The 18,633-nt window shown below is 45.4% G+C and overlaps 1 protein-coding gene across 3 annotated transcripts in view; it reads right to left on the minus strand.

The window, feature by feature from the left end:
* Positions 1-18,022, minus strand: part of BBX (BBX high mobility group box domain containing) — a 45,761-nt gene extending 27,739 nt beyond the window's left edge. The window contains exons 1-6 of one of the 3 annotated variants that reach the window (XM_069971105.1): positions 17,840-18,022; positions 13,178-13,420; positions 5,805-6,000; positions 4,430-4,539; positions 3,278-3,358; positions 387-467 (exon numbers count right to left, since the gene is read on the minus strand). In XM_069971105.1, coding sequence (XP_069827206.1) covers positions 387-467; positions 3,278-3,358; positions 4,430-4,539; positions 5,805-6,000; positions 13,178-13,420; positions 17,840-17,914 — 786 coding nt within the window. In that variant the 5' untranslated portion in view covers positions 17,915-18,022. Of the gene's footprint in view, positions 1-386; positions 468-3,277; positions 3,359-4,429; positions 4,540-5,804; positions 6,001-9,243; positions 9,332-13,177; positions 13,421-17,839 lie in introns of those variants that run through there. The other 2 variants (XM_069971104.1, XM_069971106.1) reach the window with 2 other exon arrangements.
* Between the last annotated feature and the right edge of the window lie 611 nt (positions 18,023-18,633).

Consider the following 18,633-nt stretch of genomic DNA (forward strand, 5'->3'; position numbering starts at 1 on the left):
GAGGATGAAAGAAGTAACATGCACTCACCTCCCCTGCTCCGGTGCTTATGCCGGTCTCCCGGAGCTCCGGTCTCCTGGTCCCAGCTGCCTCTGGGTCTGAGTGGGGACCTGGAACATGATGTGTCAGGCCCGCTTAGCCAGTCAGCGTCCGAGGCGGGACCCCACTACGGCCGCTATATGGCTGAGTGGGCCAGACACATCACGTCCCAGGTCCCATCTCTTATCAGGAAGCTGTGAGGGACTGGGAGACCGGAGTTCTGGGATACCAGCGCTGGAGCAGGAAAGGTGAGAGCATGTTACTTCTTTCATCCTCCCCTCCCTGGCACTCTGCCTAAAATCACCCCACCCTGGAATTCTCCTCTTTACATCCTTCATTTATCACTTACTTCTGCAAACTGGAAGAGTGCAGATTTCTCACATCGCTTAGCAGGTGAAACGACATCAGAGTCAGATGTGCTTGAAGAAATCTGAATATAAAATAAAAGAACACATATATTATCAATGACCCAGTCACATTTCACTAGTCATATTCTGAATAACCATGATTTAGTGCTTTTCTTCTGGACTGCTGCTCTATATTGGAGAGAGCAGGCCGGGTTTGTTCAGCATGTATAATGGCTTAACCAGCAGCCCACTTACCTTTTGTGCATGTGAATCCACAGCCTCACCTAAACTTGTAATACAAAGTGGAACTAACACCAAGTACATAAAATGTCCAAATTGTATTACCGTTTCTTTAAGATCCACAAATCCACATACATACAGGAATACATCCAGATACAGAGAAGCGGGCAATACACGACAGATAGAAAAGCCAAATTACTTACCAATGTATTTTCAGCTAATAAACCCTTACCTGTTGTGTATTCTCTATGCGCGAATGTATACCTATGTAGATTTTTATCAAACGCTAACACATTTTGCATATTTAATGGGCTTGATGTTAGTTCCATCTCATGTTACAAGGCATTGGTTGCTACCTTTAGTCTTGTAAAGCCTGTGGCCTCCATATTCCACGTAAATTAATGTATAAGCCTACCATTTACTCCATACTAATTTTATGACTACCTCTAGGATCACCCTGGATGTTTCTAAAGTCCCTATTCCACAGGCCGACTGACAGTCCTTGTTCCCCGCTCGTTGCTGCCGCTATTCCACGCGGCAGCAGCGAGCAGTGAGTTTGGGGGGTCCACGGGGAGCTGCGGGAGGGCTGCCCATAGGATACAGCAGCGTCTGCTGCTGACGCTCCTATTCCATGGAGCAACGGCAGCAGATCGTTGCTGTATCAGTTGTTTGTCTTTCAACGTGTTGAAAGACAAACAACGCAACGATCAGCCGACATGAACGATGTCTGCTGATCGTTGCTGTCAGTTCCATGGGACGATTATTGGCCGTAAAGGCCGATAATCGTTCTGTGGAATAGGGCCTTTACTGTTGCAATGATCCTATATAAAACTGAATTTCTTTTACTTTCATGGCTACTTTAAAAGCAGAAGTATTATACTGGTGTCTGCTTCAGTCATACACCCCCTGTCTCAGGCTAGAGACCCCTTATTTCATAGCTCGGTACTGCATAAGATAGAGGCAAGGTATACCAGCAGTTTTGTTAGAGCTACACCAGACTATTTTCCTATGCTGAGATGATGAAAGGGATTACAGCAGTGATCAGCTGCAGCAGTTTTGTATATGTACAGAATGTCATTGTTACAGGTAAAGGAAACATTGACCTTTGGGGGGACCCCACCACTGCATCTGTGTTGGAGCAGGTAAATAGGTAAGTCATGTGTTGTTTTTTCAAGTTACTGTAGTTGGATTTATTATAAATCTCTACAGCAACCACTATTGACTCCTTATCTACTTGACTGAAAACATCTTTCTGTATACAACCGAAATTACGACAATTTGCATAAACACCTGCCCATAAAAATGGCTGAAAAATGGGCAAAAATGCTGTGGGAACATAGTTTTATTGCTCTGTTACAATAAGGCTAACATATTTGGCATTGCTCTTGCTGTATCAACAAGTAAAATAAAGTTGACAAGTTGCGTTAGAATGAATGGAGCCGCGTCATATAGGGGAGGGAACTCCCTCCCACTGGGGCACTGGCTTCCCCGTGATGGCGCCGTTCGATCCGTGGGTTCAGCTTATAGAGGATGTACCTGGTGGTACATCCTCTTTAAAATAAAACAACATTTCCTGCATGACATACAGCAGCTAATAAGTATGGGGATACTTGAGATTTTTTAATAGAAGTAAATTACAAATCTATATAACTTTCTGATATCAGTTGATTTGAAAGAAAAAGATTTTCGCTGGACAACCCCTTTAACTATATTTTAGGAACAGAGAGGGGGAGAGGGTTGGTGTAATACTACTTTGTATATAAATGTAATGATCCGAATACAAGTAAAGAGTGTTTTCCAGGGGGCTTGTATGGCTGTTTCCACTGGCACTTTCTCTATGTTATTCTGTGTCATCCTCATTATTTTCAGTGGGATTTCTGCTATCAGTTAGCCCCAGATAGTTTGTGTCCTGTCAGGTTTCCATTGCCTTTGACAGACATAACAACATAGCCTGCTAAGTGGATCCACCCAGGAAACATCTAAAAGCTTAATGGATGCCTTTCAAGTAAATGAATCTGTTTTGTCTGTTTTTTTTATCTTCTTTGTTTTAATTCAGGAAATGATATATTTATCACAAAAAGTACAGAAGTAAAAAACAGCACGGGATACAGTAGCAATTGTGGGCACATTGACATATCAACTGCAATAAAAACTGGTGGACATGGAAAGCATGTGTGGGTTTGTGGTTCTTTACAGGGTAGAAATAAATCTGTCTCATGAGAGTGTCAGGTCGGTAGTGAACTAGTAAAACAGATTTGCAATGACAAAATAAATCTAACAAAAAACAAAAAAAAGATAAAATAGCACCCTTATCACAATCTGGCAGCCATAGCAGTATCTGTGCACAGGAGAAAGGCATAAGTGGCAGTCGCTGGACAGTCGGTAAGACCAAATAGGCATTCTACTTCAGAAAGCGTGTGTGTGTGTGTGGGGAGGAATCAGTAATAAGAAATGACCAAAGAGAGTATGACAGCGTTTAGCCGCTTGGCCAGTATTTTTGTCAACATTTTGCTGTAGGAATGAATTTGAAAATAGGAGAAATCTCAGTCATTCCTTTATGACCTTTTCCTGGCTTTGGCTTCAAAACTCTGTCAGATAAATCTGTGTGTGTAAAAGCACCCTTAGGATAAGATAACATGGTAAAATAACATACCTCTGCAAATTCAAGTAATGCAGATTTCTTAGTGGGCTGAAAGCAGTCTGTCTCCTTTGACTCAGTAGGACTTGAAGTCACCTGCACATACAGTATAGGTTAAATTCAGTAAACATGGAGAAAACAGCGGAGAAGCCAAAATAACAAAGCTGATCTTGAGTGGTTGTAACCCCTTAATAATAGTAGACGTCCTGACGGCCTAATGACCAGGCCAATGAGCTATTTTCCTACATGTACTGATAAACACATGGAACAAGCCACAAAGACATGTCAACAGTTTTGATCACCTGGGGTCTGACCCCAGCAGATCATCAGAATGAGCTAAGAGAAGCGTGTTGCTCACTCCCTGGCTTGCCACAATAATTTATTGTGCATTATTTGATATCACATAGAGAAACCTTAATATGGTTATACAAACTAAAAAAAAATTAAAACAAGCCTCAAATAAAATAACATAAAAACCTTTATTCCCCTGTCTGATTCCCCTGTGGTCCAGGGCAGAGGCTCCACTGGGGGCCCTGATCTTGGTTTACTAGACACATGACTGTTGCAGCCAACCAGTTGCCTCGGCGGTCACGTGCAGTACTACTGCCATTACTGCTGAGTGATGACAGCCATGGTGCCAGAAGCACAACATACCATTAGGTCACTGATAGCCAGTAGCCTTCACGTGCCCACTGCTAGTAAGAAAACACTGGGGCACACACTGGAACTGTGGTCCCAATAACCCATTTTATTGCCAATACTGCTATACATTCAGCTCCTTTACAGCATGTCCATTGTATCTTAATGGGTTCTCCTTGCTTAATTCTATCCACGTGGACAAACGTTTAAGTACAGGCTTTACACACTAGAACAGATAATTCCTTTTACATGTGATCCTCATTACAGTAGATCACATCAATGCAATGTCCAAACTAGTATCTTGTGAGAGAATGCACAGGCAAAAACTCGTTTTAATAATGTTAAAACAGAGTTAGACTATAAGCAGACAATATTGTGAATGATTCAGAAAACAGCATGGAAGAAAGTGTGACAAGAGGTAAGCACCTTATAAAGACATTTATCAATATGTTATAGCAACATATACACAGGTCCAAATAACTTCTAGCTTTAAAACATGGCACAATGTCATTTACATTTATTACAAACCTCGGGCTCTTCATTTTCTTCTGGAGCAGCCATTGCTTGATCCCTGTGTGCAGTCAAGGCGTGTTCCCCAGCGAGAAGCAGCATACTCAGGCCTCCCATTTGTGTTGGATCTTATAAATAAAAAAAGTACAATGCTTAGAAGCAGACCGGGATTAAAGGTGGACATAAATTATCTAAATGCACATCAAAGAGTAGTACAATTTGCAGACGTCATAACCTTTAATTAAAGGGGTTATCAAGCCTGTAAAAATCCCCAGACAAACTCCAAAATCTTATAGAAAGTTTCCCCAGAACAGTGGAGTGGAAGCTGTAAGAACTGCAAAGGGGGAGGGGGGCAACTCCATATTAATGGATCTAGAACACAACACCCTACAGTAGGTGCCCAAGGTGTCTAAAGCCCCTATTACACAGGCCGACATAGAGGAACAAATGAGCGCTGTTAGAGCTTGTTTGCTCCTCGTTACCTGCTCGCTGCCGGCCCTATAGCACGTGGCGGCAGCAGCGAGCAAGTAAGTGCAGGGGAGGTGCGGGGAGGTTGGCCAGGTGATTGCTAGATCGTCCAGGCAGCCCATAGAGGAAAGCGGCGGTCTGCTGCCACCGCTCCTATTCCACGGAGTGACGGCAGCTATCACAGTCGTTTGCCTTTCAACATGTAGAAAGACACAACAGCAACAATCACCCGACATTGTTCATGTCGGCTGATCGTTGCCTTCTATTACACAGGACCATTATTGGCCGAATATGACCGATAATCGTTCCGGGTAATAGGGACTTAAGGCTGGAAACACACACAGCTTTTGTTATGCTTTGTATATTGAATAATGTTGCATAAATAATGTTTTTAATGAAGTTTATGTCAGAATGTCAAAAGGAGATAAAAAAATCCATAATGGATGAAAATGCAAATGATCATATAGCTTTAAAAACAGCATACTGTTAGGGTGCGTGTACACAGAGATTTATCTGACAGAATTTTGAAGCCAAAGCCAGGAACAGACTCTAAACAGAGAACAGGTGATAAAGGAAAGACTGGGATCTATCCTCTTCTCAAATCCATTCCTGGCTTTGGCTTCAAAAATCTGTCAGATGAATCTCTCTGTCTAAAGGCACCCTTAGGGTAATGCACATGTGTGTGTATGGTACTTTCACTGTGATGGGCTCCCAACGAAAGATGGGGGAGTTGGTGAGGAATTGTATGAGTGACAGGGTGAAAGAAATGTTAGCCCTGTACCAGCTCATATCTCTACAGGAAGTAGCTGTCATATAGATTCTTCCTGTCCCGTTGCTGTCTGGAACACAAACAACTGAACTTGCAAGACTCCCACATCAGTATTCAGAAGCCCAGCGTAGAGAGCTGGGAAAAGGGCCAGCTTACCTGCTATGCCAAAATTTAGCTGTGGCATTTCTTCTTCCTTTGAGACTATCTTGGAACTTGGAACTTCTTTGACAGGCTCTTGGGGGTAAGGCCACAGTTTTTTCCTGGTTGTGACTGCAGTAGGGGCTTTCACAGGTTTATTAGTTGTTGGGCACCATTTATAACCAGGATGTGCTTTCATAAAGGCATCCTTGTACTGAGGAGACAAAAGAACACACAAGAGACAAGTGTTCAATGGAAATATCCAGTAGACTAACCAAGGATGAATAACTATTAAACCTATTTAAAGTAAATTCACATTTATGGTGCGTTCACACCTACAGGATCTGTAGCTGATTTTCTGCAGCAGATTTCATTTAAATAACTGAACACAGCATTAAATCTGCTGCAGATCTGCTGCAGATCCTGTAGGTGTGAACGCACCCGCACCCTTACAGTTTAGTTACTCAGCCCGCAGTTTTACAGACAAATACAATATTTTCTCGCAGTATTAAAAAAAATTAAGCTGCTTGTGGCTAAAGTCAGTTTAAACGAGACTACTGATTTACGAGGCTGCACCTTGGCCGCCATGTGAGAACCCGGTCTAGAACACAACTGCCTGGTAACTAATAAATGGAATAGGAAAATTGAGGCAAACATTAGCAGCATTAAATTATCAAGCAAAACCGCTCTAAAAGACTCCCCTGAGAAGGCCAGAGCCTTACTGAGATTTCCTGTGTTTCATTTCTACCAAACATACTGGTGGCTGTTTCATTCGAAAGGACCACCCCTCCCCTAAAAAAACACTTTTCAATTCCATTTTTACTGGTGGTCTTTAAGAGGTTTGACTGTACTTTACATTGTCCTACCTGGTTTTTCAGAGTAACGCAATTCACAAGTTAAAGCCACACGTCACTTATTAGAAAAAAATACAAAGTTTAGTCTACGAGTAAAGTTTAGTTTCTTGAGGGCTAAAATGAGAAGACATCCCCTACTATAAGTTTTTCACTTGTAGCCACCTTCTGTGTAGACTTTCTACAGGGGTGGATTAACATTACCATAGGCCCGGGCTATTTGCCAAGCCCCCCCCCCCCTCCCTGTAACTATAGAAGCTCTAGTGTGGGGTTCATTGTATGGAATAGATAATGTCATATGTACCATGCAAATGTAAAGTTGATTATCAGGCAGCACTGTGCTTACTTTTCATTTTCTATATCACTCACCCACACACTGCTCCCACCCATGACCCTGTTCTTTTGTATCCTTACCCAATACTGGTCACCTTGTATCCTGCCATCCCCACCCCAGACTGGTCACCTTGTATCCTCCTGCTCCCACCCCAGACTGGTAACCCTGAATCCTCCTGCCCCCACCCCAGACTGGTCTTCCTTTATCCTCCTGCCCCCACCATGGACTGGTCATCTTGTATCCTCCTGTCCCCACCCCAGACTGGTCACCTTGTATCTTCCTGCCCCCACCCCAGACTGGTCTTCCTTTATCCTCCTGCCCCCACCATGGACTGGTCATCTTGTATCCTCCTGTCCCCACCCCAGACTGGTCACCTTGTATCCTCCTGCCCCCACCCCAGACTGGTCTTCCTTTATCCTCCTGCCCCCACCATGGACTGGTCATCTTGTATCCTCCTGTCCCCACCCCAGACTGGTCACCTTGTATCTTCCTGTCCCCACCCTAGACTGGTCACGCTGTATCATCCTGCCCCTACCCAAGACTGATCATTCTGTATCCCCCTGCCCCCACCCCAGACTGGTCACCTTGTATCCTCCTTACCCCACCCCAGACTGGTCATCCTGTATCCCCCTGCCCCCATCCCCGACTGGTCATCCTGTATCCCCCTGCCCCCATCCCTGAGTGGTAACCTTGTATCCTCCTGCCACCCCCCACCCCCCCCTGAATGGTCACCTTGTATCCTTCTGCCCCCACCCAGACTGGTCATGCTGTATTCTCCTGCCCCCACCCCAGACTGGTCATCCTGTATCCCCCTGTCCCCACCCCAGACTGGTCACCTTGTATAATCCTGCCCCCACCCCAGACTGGTCACCTTGTATCCTCCTTAACCCACCCCAGACTGGTCATCCTGTATCCCCCTGCCCCCATCCCCGACTGGTCATCCTGTATCCCCCTGCCCCCATCCCTGACTGGTAACCTTGTATCCTCCTGCCACCCCCCCTGAATGATCATCTTGTATCCTTCTGCCCCCACCCAGACTGGTCATCCTGTATCCCCCTGTCCCCACCCCAGACTGGTCACCTTGTATAATCCTGCACCCACCCCAGACTTGTAACCTTGTATCCTTCTGCCCCACCCACACTGGTCATGCTGTATTCTCCTGTCCCCACCCCAGACTGGTCAACCTTAATTCTCCTGCCCCTACTCCAGATTGGTCACCCTGTATCCTCCCCCCCCCCCCCACAGACTGGTCACCCCTCTCTTCACTGATTGTCCTCCCTGTTCCTTTTTCCACATACCTGTAGCTTTAGTCTTTCTCCACCATAGTGCAGAGGACTTGTGGTGACATCACAGTCACAGGAATCATCTCTACTTTACTGAATTGTCTCCTTGCAGTAGTTTTGCCCTGATTTATGCAAAACTGCACTAAAAAAGCAGCATTTCTTTTGCAAATCATGGCAGAACTGTAGCCAGTAGGCAGTACAGCACTGAAAGTATAAGTCTTTTTGGATGGCCATGGGCCCCCCAGGAGCTCAGGGCCCCGGACTACCGCCCAAAATGAACCTATTATAATCCACTACTGACTTTCCATAAACAGGATACGTACATGATGCCGAGCAGTGAGCAGTTAGCACTGTCGCCTTGCTGTGCTTAGATCCTTGGTTTCAATCTGACCAAAAGGAGAACACCTGCAATGAGTGTCTGCTCTCCCAGGCACAGCCACGTGTATGGACAAGCCAGAGAGCCTGTATAAACAGTACAGGGTGTTGGACATGGAGCTAAGGTGTCAGAATTCCGCCACTTTTGCTCCGTCTGCACGGAGCCTTACGGTAACCAGACAGTATTGTAGGTATGATGGATTATGTTACATCTCTTGTATTAGGTTTACATTTCTGCCCATTAAATAACACAGATACCGAGGTACTGACATATAGCACATGAAAACAGCATTCATAACAGAACATTCATAAAACATTAATAGAATGGTTCTATACATAGCCAGGAACACAGACAACATGCATATCTGTCATTAATATGTATGCCATGCTATCTCACCATGACCGGGCAGACATCATTATTTCTTAAACTATACCTTATGGCATAACAAGGTTAGGAGCCCAGGCTCAGGCCTGCCAACAGAGAGCTGTGTGCACAGTACAATGTGATAGATGGCTTCTCCACACAAGGATGACACACTTACTGCACACCACCTCCACTCTGCTCGGCCATAAGCAAATGACACATTTACATTTACTTCCTTCAACTTACTTACACAAGGGACAGAACTGGAAAGCTTTGTGGCTACCACTGAAGTCTACAGACCCTCGTCGCTACGATAAGCCATTAAGTTTCTGTTTCAGTGACTACAGAAGCCGGAAAAAAAAAAAAAAGCCTCAGCCTGAAGACCGGTTTACATGTCCGGATAGCACCACCTAGTGACAGACTGGAGAACGCCTAGTCCACTTCACTTGTCCACTAAACTACATGCATTTTTATTACATCTGGCAGATGATCAATAAGGCCACCATATTGGCTCCAACATTCAACAGTGTAGAACTGGGAATATACGAGAGAGTGACAACCACTGTCATAAGAGATGTAGCTAAGCAATGACTAAATGCTATATGCTGCATTGGTGCCACCTATCTCCTGGGGAACAAATGATCAGGGATTCTGAAATCCAGTTTATGCTACTGTTTCCGAGTAATACAGCCGGGCTGCTCCCAAACACAATAGATTCTATCAATATCCAATCTGTTTTATATGGCCAACAAAACAACATCACCCACCGGGCACCCCCTTATAATAAAGCAGGCTGTCAGGTCTTCCTTCCTTTTATACCTCTAAAATGGCTGTTTTTAAGGCTAAAAGTGACCCCAAAAAACATAGAGGGTACAGCTTGTCATACATATAATCCAGCACATTGTGCCACTAACACATATCTAAGGCTAGCTTCCCGTATTTGTACATATGAACTTGCTGGTATATACCTGTAGTTCTTATCACACCAACTAAAACCATAACCTTTGCTGCCCAATCCATTTTGATGTTTTTCTATTATTTAGCAAAATCCAAATGTGTAAATTTGGTAGTTTGGTTCATTTCAGAGCCCCTCACCGAACTGAACTCTCCACTGCAAACAATGGAGAAGGCGGCCAGAGCCGCTCGCCCTATATTGTGAACTGACAGGGTTTTCTGCGGCCGCTATTCAATGAATGTCAGTTGTTTGCAGAGCCGCTAGAGATCCTGGCCAGAGCGTATACTATGTGTATACACTCCGGCCGGGATTCCATAGACAGCAATTTTATTATAAATACGTATATTTTCGTATTAATCACGATCGTTGTTGCAAACTTTTACGAAAATATACGTTGTGTGAACATGGTCTAACAACGCATGACTGACACCTGGCAAGTGTTAGGGTTCTATTAGATGAAGCGATTAAGATTAGCGATAAACAATTGTGAGATTGTTTATCATTAACCTTAAATTGTTCACCATATTACACAGAACAATAGTTGTTAGTTATGATCGTTACTATGATCGGTTACTCCATCTGATCCCAGCAAAAGAAGGAACGATTTGATATTACACCGAATGATTAGTGAACGAATGGAGAATTACAGCAAACGATTAACAATGATTTTAGGGTCAGATCTAAATTAACCATCAACGACATAGGAACGATTTTTCGATCATTGCCTGCAATTACACAGGACAATTATCATTTAAATTCAAATAATACAACAATTTTCTGCACAAAAATCATCCCGTGTAATAGGGCCCTTACTGCGCATGAATAGAATGGGTACCCATCTATGTAAAACAAGTAATGCTACACTCTGCAGCAAAGTGTGTGGGTCTTAAAGTAAATCTCTCATCTCTAAACTGCGCACTGAGCTGGTGGCTTCACAGGATATTAATAAAAGCATTCAGAACCAAACTTGTCACCATTGTCTGTGTTTTGGATTTTTCATAAAAAAGACCCTTTAATTTAGGCCAAGAAACAGTCAAGGAGGCAGGGCCTATCATTTTCTGGGCCCTAGTGTTGTCTTGCCTCACTATGCTGTATGCCTGCCTTTTTGCACAATCAGTGACACACACTACACATACAGCACCATGAGGCTTATCAGGGCTAGGGTCTAGGGAACAATAGGGACTATAATAGACACTATGCACGGCTTAAAGCGACTCTGTACCCACAATCTGACCCCCCAAACCACTTGTACCTTCGGATAGCTGCTTTTAATCCAAGATCTGTCCTGGGGTTTGTTCGGCAGGTGAAGCAGTTATTGTCATAAAAAAAACAACTTTTAAACTGGCAGCCCCATGCCCTTTGGCCTAGGCTTAGTTTGTGTATGCATTAGGCTAGCACAACCTCTCCATCCCTCCTCCCCAACCTCTTCACCATTTTTCCTATTCCTCTGCAGTGAAAACTACTTAACGATCCAGCCCATGTGCCATCCTCTCACAGGTGATAAATTGGAGGCAATCTGCCTGGAGCATTCATAATGATGAGGAGGATGGGGAGGAGGGACAGAGAGGTTGTGCCAGCCTAATGCATACACAATCTAAGCCACGGCCAAAGGGCATGGGGCTGCCAGTTTAAAAGTTATTTTTTTATGACATTAACTGCATCACCTGCCAAACGGACCCCAGGACAGATCTTGGATTAAAAGCAGCTATCCAAAGGTACAAGTGGTTTGGGGGGGGGGGTCAGATTGTGGGTACAGAGTCACTTTAAGGGTACAAACCCACACACCGTATACACAGCAGATACGCAACAAATACGCAGCAAATACGCAGCAGATTTGTTGGTACAGATTTGATGCTGTGTTCAGTTATTTAGATCTAATCTGCTGCGTGTTTGCTGCGTGTTTGCTGCGTATCGCAGCAGTAAATACGCTGCTTATACGGTGTGTGGGTTTATACCCTAAATAACGGCGCACACACACTGGCAACAAAGGTATGATCTGAATCTAGCCGGTGGTGCCGCCAGCTCAGTAGGCAGTCAGGAGGGTGACAGATCAGCTTTCAACTCAGTTTGTCTCTTGTAACAAGATAATATTTACAAGTACTGTATTTTCCTGCGTATAAGACTTATACGCTGGGTGTCATCTTATAGGGTAGGCACTGAAAAAATTTGGAGCAGGACTGGAGAATATGTGGTTGCAACCGTATGAAGGGCAGAGCAAGCTGCAGGTGTCCTGGGTATGGAAAAGAGATACGGTAGAGTGGCGCTGTGCCCAGAAGAACACACCTCTGTCACCCGTCTGGCCCGCCCTTGTATCTTACCATTATTACTGTACCTCCTTCTCTGCCTCTCAGATCTCGCTGCTGTCTGATTTTTTTTTTTATTAATTTTTATTTGGTGTGCGTTGGAAGAGGGGTAGTCTTATACGGCAAGTATATCCCAAACTCTATATTTTATATGGAAAAGTTGGGGGTCGTCTTATACACCAGAAAATACGGTAAATAAGTAGCTATAATTATACAAAATATAACAGATGTTTAAATTTTACTGGAAAAAAAAAGATCTAAGAACCAAAGGAGCCATAGATCCAAAATTTGGTTAGAAATTTGGTTCTAAAGCTACTAGCAGCGCCCGATAGATGGGGTAAATTGCTGACTTACCATGTGTTCTATGTCATTTAAGGTACCTTTATCTGCAGGAATTTTAATGTGGCGTGGAAGGCGCAGGGAAAGCCAGGGACTAGTCATCTGGGACGTGACTAGTCACAGCTCTTTGCCTGTTAGCGCGCTTTGCGGGGATGATTACTTCTAACAGGCCTCTTTTCCTGTCACTCACCCCATAGAGCAAGCTGACAGGCAGAGAGCCGTGACTAGTCACGTCCTAGATGAATAGTTCCCGGCTTCCCCCAAGCCTCCTACGCTGCATTAAAAGACAGAATTTCTGCAGATAAAGGCACCACAGTGGTTTACCTCATCTATTGGCCGCTGCTAGTAGCTTTACAACCAAATTCCTAGTGATTGGTTCGCTTTAAGGCCATGCTCCCACATTGTTGTTGCTGCATGCGCCAGAAAACATACTCCCATGTTCTCAATAATAGCTGCGTAGTTAACAATGTAACGTGGGAATGCAGCCTTTCACACTTTTAAAAGAAGGAAAATAAATGTAAATTTTTTTGTTCCCGTCACTTTCATCTGGAGCTCACAAAACGGATGAGGATGATCTGTTAACAAACCTCCTTGGCCATGTCAGTATACTTCTGCTTCTCATTGGGATCCAGATAGGCCCACCAATCTGCCAATATTTTAGTTGCACCACGGTTATCCAGACGAGGATGCTCTTGCCGCACAAGAGAGCGATGGCGCTTACAGAATAAAAGGAACGCATTCATGGGTCTCCGGGCTCTCTGTTCAGGGGACTCACAGTCTTCTCCTTCATCCACTTCATGTTCTAGACCATCAGCATCAAGGAGCCCAACCTGCATTTAATAATATAGCAAATAATACATAGTTGATAAAGTTGAAAAAAAAAAAAAAAAAAAAAAAAGTCCAACAAATGCAACCAATTTACCTACTGTGTTGATCCACAGCAGGGCCAAAAAAAACCTTTTGGCTGCGTTCACACCTACCGCATCCGCAGCTTATTTTTCCGCAGAAATCCGCAGGTCTGGTAGTGCAGATTTCAACCTGCGAGAAATCCGCGTATGTGTGCGTTTTGCGGTTTTTCTGCAGCAAGTTTATCGCAAATGAAATGTCCGTTTAGAATGAGAGACATTTTAAACTGACATTTCAGTTGCGATAAACTTGATGCAGAAAAACCGCAAAACGCACACATACGCGGATTTCTCGCAGGTTGAAATCTGCACTACCAGACCTGCGGATTTCTGTGGAAAAATAAGCTGCGGATGCGGTAGGTGTGAACGCACCCTTAAGGCAGATGCCAACTGCCCCATCGCAGAGATAAACATCCCTTCCCAACTCCAAGTATCAACGTCAAAATAAATCCCTGGATCAATATCCTATCACCAGAGATTTCGCACTGATAGATTACCTATACCATATTATAATACACAGTATATAATCTAGCACCCATAAATTACCCATACCATATATATGTAATAATATGTATATATCATATACAATACAGCAACAATTGTATGAAATTTATTTTATCAAAAAGATAAGATGACATTACATTACATTAGAAATATGCCACATGGCCAATGTCCACCCTTTCCTACAAGTTACAGGCTGATAAATAGCAAATAAAGGTATTGAAATAAAACCGAGCCTATAGAGCCCTAAGAGTATATACCCCAAGAGTAATGTTGGGCGGAATCCAGGCTGAATTTGTATTGTATTCTGCATCATATTGAATAGATTCTGTCTGGTTGACTTCCATTGATTTCGATGAGATTTCTGAGACCATTTCCATACATACTAACTTCAGTCCGTAATTTTAAGGCGGCTATGAATTCCACTGAAAGAACTTACATGTCAATTCTTGAGAAAGAACCCATAAGAAAACATGCCATTGAAGTCAACAGGACTTTATGGGGGAGATTTATCAAACATGGTGTAAAGTGAAGCTGGCTCACTTGCCCCTAGCAACCAATCAGATTCCACCTTTCATTTTCCAAAGAGTCTGGAAGGGATGTTTATGTTTAATAAATCTCCTCCGATATTTCCACTCCAAATCTGCCACATTCTGCATCACTTAAGCGACGATTCTTCTTCATTTCAGCATGGAGAATAAAGAGGATTTCAGCAAGGAAATTTTCCTCTGCGTGCACAAGGCCTACATGTTCGCACTAAGTTAATGGATGAATAATTTCTTGAGGAACTGATGAAGATAGGTCCACTTCAATTCCTGGATTTGGAGTAAAGCATGATACATCCATGATCCTCATCAAGAAAACGCTATGTCAATTGTTGAAGCTTTAATAAAGCCCGATCAGATTTCTCATTTAAATCAATAAGGCCTGGATTCGAGGCAGATTTGGAGGTGGAATCCATATGGAAATCTGTGTGGAATCTGGTTCAAATTACTTAGTGTGACTTTAGCCTGCATTTCAGTAGAATAGCGAGAGGCCCAGGTGCTGGAGCCTGAGGTCTGTTTCACACATGTGGCCTTTTCTGACTATTAGGATAGCAGATCCAGGCCTGACTGACAGGTCTGACAGCTGTCAGGTCAGGTCATAACACCCCATGGTTGGGCCAAGACCTGCAGTAGTACAGATGCAGAAAATGTGTCAGTATTAGGCAAGGTTTGCACTGTGTAAAAATGATGGCCGTCTCTCATAACAATGGCCGTCATTGTTCAAATAAAGTGTTGTTTAAAAAATAACGGACATTATTTGCACAATGACAGCTGTTATTATGAAAGACGGCCTTCATTTATACAGTGTTTACCTAGCCTTATGCTTGTTTGAAACTAGTCTTAAAGGGGTATTTCAAGAAAAACTAACTTGTCCCCTATCCACAGTAAGAGATTGCGGGGTCCGAACAGCGATCTCCATATCGGCCCGTGGCTCCTTTGTTTTGAACAGAACCGTGGGAATTGCACATGACCCATGGCTTTATTCATTCCCTTTAAGGGTACAAACCCACTTGACGTATTTGCTGCGTGAATCAGTCTTAAAAATAAGCAGGCAAACCGCAGGTTGGCTTTATACAATTGTTCTGCGTTAAAATACGCAATTGCGTATTTTTGAAGCGTGAAGCTTGTTGTTAGCAAAGCATCAGTTGTTAACAACCTGTGCGAAAAACGCATGTAGCTTCACACTTCAAAAATACGCAATTGCGTATTTTAACGCAGAACAATTGTATAAAGCCAACCTGCGTTTTGCCTGCTTATTTTTAAGACTGATTCACGCAGCAAATACGTCAAGTGGGTTTGTACCCTAAGGCTGAGTTTACAGTCAATATTTTCCACCTCATTTTTATCAGTATATTTAGCCAAAGCCAGGAGTGGAACTGACAGGGAGAAAAAAACACTCCTGCTTTTTCCTAACTATCCTGACCAAAATACTGAATGAATGAAGGAATAAAAATAGCATTAAAGCTAGTTTCAAACAAACGAAATACTGATGCATCTTTTTACATCTGTACAACTGCAGGTCTTGGTCCAACCATGGGGTGTGATGACCTGAACTGACAGCTGTCACACCCACAGTCAGCCCTGGTTCTGCAACAGTAACACATTTGTATTACACATGTGTGAAACTGACCTTATTCTATGAGCCAGTTTCTAGCGCCCCAAAATCTAGGATATAGACACCTTTACAAACTCAGGCTACGTTCACACACCGTATATTGTCGTAAAACCACTACCGTTGTACAACGGCCAGTATCTATACGGAAATATACGTCCATCGCTGCCTAGGAATCCCGGTCGGAGCGTATACGCATAGTATACGCTCCGGCTGGGATCTCTCACGGCACCGCAAACAAGTGACATGTCAGTTTTCTGCAGCCGCTAGTCATTGAATAGCGGCCTCAGAAAACCCTGTCAGTGCACACTATGGACCATGCGGCTGCGGCCGCTCGCACCATAGTGTGCTGTGGGGAGTTCTGATTGGGGCGCACACAGATGCGCCCGCATCAGAACACTGCGGCCGAAAAGATCATCTGGCTGGTACTGCAGTACGTGTAAGCGTGCAGCGCGTGAGCATAGCCTCAGGCTCCGTTCACATCACAATTTTAGTTTATGGTAAATGACAAAGGCCCAGATTTGCTATGTGCCGCGCTGTAATGAATCAGCCGTACGGCGCTGACATTACGGCATATATGGCATTACGCATATGAATAGTTTCCTCGCTCCCAGCATCTTATCACAGATGCTGCCCGGACAGGAGGGGGGGGGGGCGGTGGTTAGTTCGCTACATGCATTCTACATCCGTGTTCCGTGCAAAACACGGAACGTGTGAATGCAGCCTTAGGGCCCTTGCCCACTAAGTATAAGAAGCTGAATTTACATGCGGAGTCCGCTGGAAACTCTGCCTGTCCCATTTCTTCAATGGGATTTCTCGTGTGTTACTTCTCTCTGCTGAAAGAATGAACATTTTTATTCTTTGAGCAGAGAGAAGAGGCACAAGAGAAATCCCATTGAAGAAATAGGACAGGCAGAATCCGCCGCATGAACTCCGCTTATAAGTTCAGCTTCTTATATTCGGTGTGCAGGGGCCCTCAGGTTTTGCTCCCCGTCTCCTGGGCACCCCTTGGTTGTACTCCTGCCTCCTCCACATGAGGAGGTTCTGCAGCATCTCTGCCACATGTCACTCAGTGCAGCAGGGACTGGATGTCTGTGAAGCTTTGGTCCCAGACTGGATTCCGCTGAATATAGTGGGACTACTTGTTCCTGTGCCCCCTACACCCGCCGGGCAGTACCCCCTGTATGCCACCCAGCTTTCCCAGTCTCCTGAGGAGAGTACGTGTCTGTGAGAGCAGCCATATTGTAGAGCAGCCAGATGTCACACTAGTGTTCTGCCATTCAGGAGTGTGGGGGAGCGCTGTGAGCTCGGTGCGCCGCCTGTCCCCCGGCTCTCCCGGTAAGGGCCGCTCCGGCCTAGGTGATGGCTGGCACGGGGGCCGCTCACACGGATGCCCCGCGGTGCTCACGGCTGCGCTGCAGGCTGCGGACGGACAGGATAAACTTTGCCGGATGAGAGCGGAGCGCGGCGGGCGGGTGTCCGGTGAGCGGGGCCGTGCAGTGCCGGGGCTGCACACCTAGTGCACGGAGAACGGCAGTGAGCGCTGCCAGTGATGGGCTGCCCGTCCTCCCTCCACTTGTCACTGACTATGGCAGCGCTGCCCTCTCCATGCCTCCTCCCTCACCTCCCGGCCATCACATCCCGCACTAACTCCACCAGCTTCTCCCCGGGCCGAGGCTCTCTCACCGGGACACGGGCTCTGATGTCTGCCGGACAGTTAGCACCTAAGTACCGTCCGGGCTCCGGTAAAGGCTCCGCCATTTTCCGCTGCCCTGGAGATGACGCACGGCGACATCAGCACGCTGCGACCGGTAGACGGCGAGAGAGAGGGGCCAAACCTCGATGTAGTGAGAGGATGAGGGGTCCGGGGCAGGGCGGCAGCGGCTCCTGTCCTGAGACTTACCCGGGTCCTCTCCGGGAAGTGTGCTGTGCTGCCGGCTCTGTATCCGCACTGCTGGTGACGAGGGGCGCGGAGGAGAGGCTGCCTGGCAGGGCACAGCAAGACCAGAGGGCAGCCCTCATAGTGGCACAGCAAGACCAGAGGGCAGCCCTCATAGTGGCACAGCAAGACCAGAGGGGAGCCCTCATAGTGGCAAAGCAAGACCAGAGGGCAGCCCTCATAGTGGCACAGCTAGAGCAAAGGGCAGCCCTTATAATGGCACAGCTAGACCAGAGGGGAGCCCTCATAGTGGCATAGCTAGACCAGAGGGGAGCCCTCATAGTGGCACAGCAAGACCAGAGGGGAGCCCTCATAGTGGCACAGCTAGACCAGAGGGGAGCCCTCATAGTGGCACAGCAAGACCAGAGGGGAGCCCTCATAGTGGCACAGCTAGACCAGAGGGGGACCCTCATAGTGGCACAGCAAGACCAGAGGGGAGCCCTCATAGTGGCACAGCTAGACCAGAGGGGGACCCTCATAGTGGCACAGCAAGACCAGAGGGCAACCCTCATAGTGGCAAAGCAAGACCAGAGGGCAGCCC

The sequence above is a fragment of the Dendropsophus ebraccatus genome, chromosome 5, assembly GCF_027789765.1.
Source record: "Dendropsophus ebraccatus isolate aDenEbr1 chromosome 5, aDenEbr1.pat, whole genome shotgun sequence".
Classification (NCBI taxonomy): domain Eukaryota; kingdom Metazoa; phylum Chordata; class Amphibia; order Anura; family Hylidae; genus Dendropsophus; species Dendropsophus ebraccatus.